The sequence below is a fragment of the Lynx canadensis genome, chromosome A2 (assembly GCF_007474595.2).
Source record: "Lynx canadensis isolate LIC74 chromosome A2, mLynCan4.pri.v2, whole genome shotgun sequence".
In the NCBI taxonomy this organism is placed as follows: domain Eukaryota; kingdom Metazoa; phylum Chordata; class Mammalia; order Carnivora; family Felidae; genus Lynx; species Lynx canadensis.
In genome coordinates this window covers 87175262-87185793 of record NC_044304.2, presented here as the reverse complement: position 1 = coordinate 87185793, position 10532 = coordinate 87175262, and the positions used below count along the sequence as shown (strand labels likewise).

General features: G+C 38.0%; 1 protein-coding gene across 1 annotated transcript in view; it reads left to right on the top strand.

Moving 5' to 3' along the window:
• Positions 1-644: 644 nt before the first annotated feature.
• SEMA3E (semaphorin 3E) overlaps positions 645-10532 on the top strand; it is a 113990-nt gene continuing 104102 nt past the window's right edge. The window contains exon 1 of the mRNA XM_030307862.2: positions 645-801. Within this exon, the coding sequence (XP_030163722.1) occupies positions 706-801 (96 nt within the window). The 5' untranslated portion in view covers positions 645-705. The remainder of the gene's footprint in view (positions 802-10532) is intronic.

The window sequence follows — 10532 nt, the reverse complement described above, 5'->3', positions numbered from 1 at the left end:
TTTTTGTGAAAAAAAATAGAATATTTTTTGTATATTTAGAATTTTTGTTACACATAGAAAAGTAAGTATAAAAGTCACAATAGAATGATTCTTCCACATAGCACTTTACATAAAGATTGTGAAAGATAATTCTTTATGTAAAAACATAAACTATTTACCTTATTTTAGAGTCACAAAATTATAAAAGATTTTACTTTGTGCACGTTAAAATTTATTCCCAGTTACGCTTTTTTTACTGGTTGAACAATTTTTTTTAGTTTTTCTAGTTTTATCAAGAAAATATTAATATGTAGCATTGTATAAATTTGAAGTGCACAACATGATTTGATATACGTACATATTATGGATACGCTACCGCAGCAAGTTTAATTAACATCCATAACATCACGTCAAATTTTTTTCTTGTGATAAGAACTTTCAAGATCTATTCTCTTAGCAACTTTCAAGTGTTCAATATGGTATTGTAAAGCACTGCGTATTTTTAATCCTTTGATTAATAAATTCTAAAGGCTTTACATTTGTCATAAAATGAATGTTAACTATATAGTTCCAATAGGCATGACAATAGAGCCGTGATAAAAGTGTTACAAAGGTATTGGTATTGTGACTTGTTGAGTGAACATTTTCTTTTGCCTTTCAGAACTCTTGGATCTAAATCGAACATCAATTTTTCATAGTCCTTTTGGGTTTCTTGATCTCCACGCAATGCTTCTGGATGAATATCAAGAGAGACTCTTTGTGGGAGGCAAGGATCTTGTATATTCTCTCAGTTTGGAACAAATCAGCAATGGCTATCGAGAGGTATGGAAACATCAGACTGTATCAGGAGGGAGAGAAAGGGTTGAGGGATAACTTATTGCATGGTGTTACTTGAATTAGTTTTTTGATTGTCAGCCATTTTAATATTCTGAGTGATTACTTTTTGAAAGAAATAAAGTATTCGTTGAAAATGAAATCATTTTGAGAGAAATTTATAAATTATCAATAATGAACTTTTCTAGCACATCACTGATCTCTGTATTCCCGGAAGACTTTGGATTAGTGTGTTTGACATTAGTCTTTGCATAATGGCCCTTGTCACCACACCCACTGTCCTGAGATCTGAATTTGGTTCCAACATGCTTTTACCAGCAATCCATCTAGGATTTATACTACAAAAACCCTAGCCTAACGAATGGCTGTGTGAACTTGATATAGCTAACCCTTGATGTTCTGTTGGTAATATCATTGATTCAGGTGGATGCTCCTTAAACTCGGTGGATTGAAGTGTATTAAAATAGGCAAGTGCCCAGCATTTTCAAGCAAAGGTTAACTGTGATGAGAAAGACAGCACTTTGAGTCTGTGTTTATACAGAGTTGAGTTGAGCTGAATTTTTTTTCTGACCCAAATCAATCTTAAAACATGCAGAAATATTTAGACAATAGTATTTTTTGGCATAAAAATATTACATAATACATTTTCTTTATAATACACATTTACTTTTATGTTTGTCAAAATGATCAATGTCCGTAGTTTTTAAAGTCACTTAAAAGAATTTATGATGAAAAACAGCATCCCTTCATCTCTGCCAGTTCCTAAACCCTAGAGAAAATTATTTCAAACTCTTTTGTTGTTTCTTCTCATTCTTAACCTCCATTTTCTAAATAACATTTCTAATACTGTTCTTACTTGACACCATTGATTTTTAGACAGTATCTGTTCACTTTCTCTTAAGAAAGATGAAGGCTTTAGTGTTCTTTTCTTCCAGTACTGTAGCTAAAATGTCTCTGCACTATACCAACATCCCCCAGTTATCTGTCCCCTCATTTAGCTATAGCACAATTTTGAGTAAATAATAACCATTTAGATTAGTATAATTAGGAAAATCGATCCCACTTCTTTTTTATACGAAATATTATCCCCACCCTTTCTTTTCTGTTCGCTTAGAGTTTTATATTACTTTCACTAATTTTTCACCAAACACCAAACTCTCTACCAGACTTGTTCTCCGTCTCTCAGTTTTCATTAGTTTCAAGATTTTTTTTAAATTTCAGGAGTAGAATTTAGTGATTCATCGCTTATATATAACACCCAGTGCTCATCGCAGCAAGTGCCCTCCTTAATGCCCATCACCTGTTTAGCCCATCCCCCCACCAGTTTTTTTTTATTTCAATGTTTATTTAATTTTGAGACAGAGAGATAGAGCATGAGCAGGGGAGGGGCAGAGAGAGAGGGAGACACAGAATCTGAAACAGGCTCCAGGCTCTGAGCTGTCAGCACAGAGCCCGATGCGGGGCTCGAACCCACGAACTGTGAGATCATGACCTGAGCACTTAAGTTGGGCGCTTAACCGACTGAGCCACCGAGGCGCCCCACCCCCGACCAGTTTTTAAATTAGACGTATCCTTTCTGGTTCTTTTAGCATCCCAGGGTTTAACTTCACCATTATCCTGGAGCATCCACTCTCCCTCTCATTTGTAGAGTCTTCTTTCTGAGTTTATTACGACCTTTTGGGGAAGTGTGCCTTCTGGTAACTTCTTGAATAAGGAGTCAAAGTAAAATGTTGAGTTTTTTATGTTTCAAAATAATATTATTCAAACTTCACATACAATTGATAGGTGAGTATAAAATTCTCCAATGAAAATCATTGGCTTTAGAAGTTTGAGGATATTGTTCCATTGTTTTCAGATTTTCAGTATAGCTTCTGAGAAGTTGATGGCTTTTTAATTTCTAAGTTTTGTATGTAACCTGTTTCCTGCAACCTAACCCTGAATTTTGACCCCAAGCACCTCTGTGTTTCAAATTTTTCTCAAATTTCTCTTAGAGTTGATCTTTTTCATCCACATTGGGCCTTCTACAGGAGGCCTCATGGCCTTCAGCTCTGGAAAATGTTCATTATTTGTTAAATGTTTTTCCTTCTTTTTATTTTCCTCTTGATTCTCTTTCCCTCGGTTTTCTGGCCTATTTATTGTACAAACTTTGGACCATTTCTTCTGATTTCACCCACACCCACCATTCCTATTCTCAGAGAGACCGTAGACTTTGAATTCCTGAGCATTTCTAAAGTTCTTTTTCATGAATCAGCTTGCTTATTGGCTCCCTTCACCTTGCAAGCATTTAGATTTCAGCTTTTCTAGTGTGCAAAGCCAGTCAACACTTTTCCATATGTCGTAGAACTTCCAAAATGTTGCTGACATTTCTTTGGCTTCTCTACTCAAGTTCTGTTTGTCCTTTTTGGACTGTGTCCTTTACTGTCATTTTAGTAGTTGTACGAGGGAGTGGAAGCACATACTCTTTGCTTTTTAGTATCATCTTTAATTTTATTTTCTCAGTAGTTCTTAAAAGAAATGCTATCTCTTTATATATGTAACATGTATCGTATTTATATTACACACACACACACACACACACACACGCACACACACACACACACACACATGCAAATGTTTCTAAGACTATCTATGACCTCCTCTTTCCAGTCAAATTCAGTGGTTTTTCTCTCTTTCTCTGCTTGGATGTCTTTCCCCCACTAACTGTGGTGTTCACCATATGGCCCTCTTCTTTTTCTCTCAGATCATCTACGTGCTCTGATTTCCTGTGAAGGAATATCTAAGCTAGGGATCCTAAGTATGGGATCCATAGAACAATCTCTGTTGTGGATTGAATGTCCCCTAAAATTCATATATTTAAGCCCTAACCCCCAGTACCTCAAATATGACTGTATTTGGAAATAAGGTCTCAAAGATGTGGTTAAATTAACATGAGGCCGTTAGGATGGACCCTGATGCAATATGATTTTTATCCTTATAAAATGAGGAAATTTGGTCACACAAAGAAACATTAGGGGTGCATGCCTAGAAAGGAAATACCATGTGAGTCACAGCATGAAGGCAGGCGTCTATAGGCCAAGAAGAGTGGCCTCTGAAGGAACCAGTCTTGCCAACATCTTGATCTTGGACTTCCAGCCTCTAGAACTAAGATAAAACAAATTTCTGTTGTTTCAGCCACCCAATCCATGGTGTTTTGTTATACCACAGCCATCATAAACTAATACAACCCCTGTATTAACATTTTAAGTATGTAAATATGGAAAGATCCTTCAAGGGATCTTAACCCCAGAAGATTAAGAATCTTTGCATTATGGAACTGGTTCTTAAATTGTTATCCTTGGGTCAGGATCATGTAACCCTCATGGAGATGGTCCCTGGAATCCATATTTAAGCAGGCTTTCTAAATGATTGCTATGTACATAGAATCTCCTAATGGTTTTCCTCAGCTGTTGTTTCCTACTTAGAACTAAGATCAAGAGGTATCAGCTTGCCACATTAATGTGATCCCCCTTTTAGAGCAGAGGAAATTGAATCATGTACTTATTCTCCTTTATTGTTTTGGCCTAACTGTACCCTTAGGCAGGAGAGTGGTAGGATTTTATAAACTGTGTCTTAGGGAACTAAACAGACTAGTACGTGGCTATTGAAGCTTCAGGGTGCCATCTCACAAGGATGTCAAGGAAAGTAGCTACACAAATTATTAAATTCAATAACTTTCTTACATTCAAGGGTAAAGCCTCATTTTGTGGGGCCTGAAGTGTATATGGTTTAGCAGACCTCTTCAGGAAATAGACTTATTCAAACATAAGTTTCAAAGTTGCTAAGGTCCTTCCCTGGGTCCCACAAGGGCCAAGTACCAGCAAGGAGTCCTGAGGCTTAAGTTTCATTAGCTCTGAGGTAACTTCACCCCTGCTGCATTTGTTATATTGTACCTTCCCCGCCTGTTTCCACAGAATGATTAGCGGTGAAACTTCAGTTAGGACTTGAGTGTTTGTTTTCAGTAACAGCAGAATTAGAGCTAGGTCTATGTCATGCACCCTCTGTTGAATGAAGTGGACTTGAGAATGAAGGTGCTTCAGTACTTTCCAGGCTCTGAAGGTGTAGTGTGTCAGTCTCTGGGCCAAGCTTTCCTCTCATCTTTTCTGGACCTTGCTCCCTCGATTATTTACCTGGTACTATATTTTTAATCTTTTCTGTTTTGCTTTATATATCTGTGGGTTTCTCAACCTCAGTACTATTGATACTATAAACAAGTTTAAGTTGGGGAAGAGGGCATCCTGTGGATTGTAGACTATTTAGCTCTCCCTCTCCCTCCAAGATGCCAATAGAACTCTCCCCATAGTCATGACAATCTAAAAGTCTCCAGACATTACCAGATCCCCCTTCAGAGGCAAAATTGCTGAGGGTCAAACCACTAAGTCTAGCCCATCATTCTATAAGCAGGATCCAGACTCCACCATGAAAACAAAAACAAAAACAAAAACAAAACTACCCTTAAATATGTATCCATGTAGTATGAAATCCCTCCTTCTTCCCATGAGATCAAGCACCTTGAGGATATCCAAAGCCCATTTTCTCTATTTTGTCACTTTGTATTTATTTCTTAGCTTTTAATGTCTTTTGAAATGCAATATTTTATACTTAAAACATATGAATAATATAAACATGTTATAAAGCATAATATTGAAGCTAACACCTGTAAACCCACCACCCAAGTCAAGAATGAGAGTTATCTCCAGTCCCATTGTAGAGGCTACTTTACCTTCCTCCATCTTTCCCTCCGCATGCCTCTGCTACTTAGAGGCAATTACTACCCTGTATTTTATGGCTGTTTTTGTTTTTATTTTTATTTTAAAACATTTTATCATAATAATTTTTTCCTGTATAGTATACTGTTTAGAGTTACTTATTTTGAGCTATGTAAAAATGATACACAATAGTATATTACAGTCTTGTGGGATTATTTTGTTTTTGTTTTATTCAGTATTATTTCTTAGATTCAGTTATCATATTTGTTGATGTAGTCCATTTGTTGTAGAAATAGAATAGTGAATTAGGAACACAAATTAGATTTCTAGGTTCATATCCTGGCTCTGCATTTATAACATTTGGTAAATTCCTTTACCCTGTTATGCCTCTGTTTCCTCATTTGGAAAAGGAAAAGTGTTAGTCTTCTCTGAGGATGAAAATGAGTTAATGGAAGTAAAGGACCAAGAGCTATGTTTGGCACACATTAGATACTATGTTACAAGCTCTTGTTATTCACTTGGACTTGTATGTAATGTATTACATCATATGAATATAGCACAATTTACTCATTACCTGTCAAAGGATAGTTGGGTGGTACCCAGTATTTTGTTTTACTGATGTTTCTGTGATCACTGTTGTAAACATCTCCTAATATACATTCCTGCAGGAATATCCCCAGGGCGTATATTCTGGAGTGAAATGGCTGGTTATAGGTTAATTACTGTTGATGTTCACCTGCACAAGATAATGCCTAATATTTTTCCAAAGTAGAAAGTGGTTTTACAAAGGCCTCTTCCCTCTAGCAGTGTCTGAGTTCCTAGTGATCCACAAACTCTGCAGACCTTCCACTGGTCTGTTTCATCCACGTATTTTTCATTAGTCTTCCCTTGATTCATTTGTTTACCCCCACCTTATACCTCACTGTCTTTGCAACTACAGTAGCATTTTTATTTATTTTTGATTTTATTTTTTCATGATAATTTTCATAACCCAATTTTTATTTCAGAAGCAGGATGTATGTATTATAAAAGACTATATTAAAGAAAATAAAGAATGGGATGCCTGGGTGGCTCAGTTGGTTGGGCATCCGACTTTGGCTCAGGTCATTATCTCGCAGTTCATGAGTTGGAGCCCCACATGTGACTGTGTGCTGACAGCTCAGAGCCTGGAGCCTGCTTGGGATTCTGTATCTCCCTGTCTGTCTGCCCCTTCCTGCTTTTCTCTCTCTCTCTCTCTCTGTCTCTCTCTGTCTCTCTCTCTCTCAAAAATAAATAAACATTAAAAAAAAAGGAAAAAGAAAATACCATACTGTAGTATCAGATAGTGATAAGTGCTGTGAAGAAAAATAAAGAGAGTTAGGGAGACAAGAGTTACAAGGTTGCTACATTAGATAGGGTGGTCAGGGAAAGATTTTCCAGGGAAGTGATACTTGATAAGCCACCTGGCTTGTAGCCATATTCCAAGGCTCAATAGCCAGTTGTGACTAATGGCTCCCATATTGGGCTATGGAGGGCTAGAGAAGTAACATCAGAGTGTATGGCTGAGGTTGATTCCAAGGGCCAGATCATTGAATGATCAGAGGATAGGGCACCAGCTGGCATGGGTAATAGCTAATGATTTACCCTTATGAAGATAAAAACAGTAATCTAGGTGAAAAAAAATCTTTCAACTAATGAGCATGTGACAAAAAATGATGGTGGACGACTACAAGGAAAGATAGCAAGTATTGTTGTGATCACATGAGCTTCAAAATAGCAAGGGTTTTACATTTATTATTTTGTTTTATTTTCTTAATTAATTAATTTATTTTGAGGAGGGAGAGAGAGAGCGAGCAGGGGAGGAGCAGAGAGATAGGGAATTCCAAGCAGGCTCCACGTTGTCAGTACAGAGCCCATTGCGGGGCTCGAACTCACGATCTATGAAATATGACCTGAGCCAGAGTCAGATGCTTAACTGACTGAGCCACTCAAGTGCCCCTACTCTTTAGTTTTAAATTTCTGTTGGGTAGATGAATTTAGAGAGAGTGAAGATTAATTAGTTAACAGACAAGAAAGGTCAATTAAATCATCTTCCTTAACATGTGGGTTTACAATGACAAAGCCATTACCAATAGAAAGGGCTGGTTGAGAAACAGTAGTTTCACGGGACATGCTGGGTGTAATTAAAGCAAGGAGGTAAAAGGACACTGGAAAAAGAGGTGGAAGTTACAGTGGATTTTGCTAGACACACCAGGCATTTGAGATGATTTAATTGAAGTGTTTGAAAGGTTTGGAAGGGTGGAGTCAGATTGGGAGCTGCACAGAGCATTTTGTGGGGATATGAGTCCAGCTCTTGATTGTTGATCACTTGGGGTGGGGTTGGGGTTGGGGGGTGTCAGTACTTCCCATGGGGCCTGAAGCCACTATCTAGGGTTATGTTCCAATGGATTAGCCCTGATGATCTCTTCAGGAAGATTACTAACCTTCATTTTTACTAACCATCAAACAGGTGGATCCTCTCTGTCCCATCACCAAGTCTGCTGCTTCTGTGTGACTTTTATACCTCCCTCCTTGTTACGGGGGGGGGGGGGGGGGGAGGGTAGGTGCTCTTTTTCCTTTCATGAAGTGCCATTCTTTCTTCCCGCGCTCTGTAGTGCACCCTGTTGACTTTTCTTAAGAATTGGTTATTTTCTGTCTTTTCTACAATATCATTTCCTCTCTTTCTATAACATCAGCAACAAATAATAGTTTTGTATAGGGGTTCTCAACCTTTTTTGTGTCATTGATCCATTTGGCAGTCTGGGGAAGTCTGTGGACCCTTAAATGCATTAAATCATTATGTAGGATTACAAAATAAAATATTGAAAAGAGTTATCAAATCATGAATATATTGAAATACAGCTACCACACTACAAGAATAACATTTTGGGGGCACCTGGGTGGCTCATTCTGTTAAGCATCTGACTTCGGCCCAGGTCATGATCTCATGGTCTGTGAGTTCGAGCCCCACGACAGTCTCTGTGCTGATGGCTCGGAGCCTGGAGCCCGCTTTGAATTCTGTGTCTCCCTCTCTGTCTGCCCCTCCCTAGCTCACACTTCTCTCTCTGTCAAATAAACTTTAAAAAGAAAATTAAAAAAAAAAAGAATAACATTTTATAGTACGAAAACAGGTAGTTTCATAATTGTATATTAAATAAAAAGACCTAGGGGCACCTGGGTGGCTCAGTCGGTTAAGCGTCTCACTTCAGCTCAGGTCATGATCTCACGGTCTGTGAGTTCGAGCCCTGTGTCGGGCTCTGTGCTGACAGCTCAGAGCCTGGAGCCCGTTTCAGATTCTCTGTCTCCCTCTCTCTCTGCCCTCCCCCCCGTTCATGCTCTGTCTCTCTCTGTCTCAAAAATAAATAAACGTTAAAAAAAAAAAAAAAAAGACCTAGAGGGGCTCCTGGGTGGCTCAGTTGGTTGAGCATCCACCTCTCGATTTTGGCTCAGGTCATGATCCCAGGGTCGTGAGTTCAAGCCCCACATTGGGTTTTGCACTGAACTTGGAGACAGCTTAGGATTCTCCTCCTTCTCCCTCTGCCCCCCTCCCTTCTCCTGCTCTCGCTCTGTCTCTCTCTAAAAAATAAAAAATAAAAATAAATAGGGGCGCCTGGGTGGCTCAGTCGGTTAAGTGTCCGACTTCAGCCAGGTCACGATCTCGCGGTCCGTGAGTTCGAGCCCCGCGTCAGGCTCTGGGCTGATGGCTCGGAGCCTGGAGCCTGTTTCCGATTCTGTGTCTCCCTGTCTCTCTGCCCCTCCCCCGTTCATGCTCTGTCTCTCTCTGTCCCCAAAATAAATAAACATTAAAAAAATTAAAAAAAAATAAAAAATAAAAATAAATAAAAGTAAATATTAACTTTAAAACATAATAACAACAATAATAATACCTAGCAGCTGGTCTTTTCAGTACTGTAATTCCAAATTACTGATGAATATTAATAATATGAGCTACTTATAACAATTCTAAAGTAATATTAAATATCTGTTATTTCTCTTGGTTATTAAGCTCCATATTAATACTCCTTTGATTTATTTCCTGCATTTATATGATAGAAATGTCAAATTTCCACTGGAGATTATGCAAATACATAATGATGTGTTTTTTTTCTCATTGAAGGCTATGCATTTCGTGATTTCTCAGGCCATAGTTAACAGCTCTTGCTCCGTAACTTTTATCTTATAAAACATTAAAAATTTTAAGTAAAAATAAACATCAAGTTCTCAGTTTAGCAGTTATAGGTTCTTATGATCTACTCTTACCTACCTTTTTAGTGTAATCTCCACTTGTCCACACCAACACATTGGTAACTCATCACTTCTGTTTTCACTTTTTCCAATTTTATTGAGTTATAATGGCATATAACATTATGTAAGTTTAAATAACATGTTGATGTGATAAATTTATATGTTGCAAAATGATTTACCACCACAGCGTTAGGTAACACCTCCATCATGTCACATGGTTACCATTTTGTTTGTAGTGAGAACATTTATGATTTACTCTGTTAGCAACTTTTAAGTGTATAATACAGTATTCATCACTATCAACATCATGTACATTAGGTCCTCAGAACTTACTCATCTTATATTCATCTTATAACTGGAAATTGGATTAACATCTTCCCATGTCCATCCCTGCCCACCACCACCCCCCCACTCCCTGTTTCTGGCAACCGCTGGTCTACTCTCTGTTACTGAGTCTGACTGTTGGAGACGCTACATTTAAGTGATACCACATAGTATTTTGTCTTTGACTTATCTCACTTAGCATAACGCTCTTATGGTCTATCCATGTTGTTGTAAATGACAGGATTTCCTTTTATCTCATGACTGAATAATATTCCATTGTGTATATGGACACCACATCTTCTTAATCCATTCGTCCTTTGACAGACACTTAACTTGGTTTCATTTCTTGGCTACTGTGAATAAGGCCACATGGGAATGCAGATATCT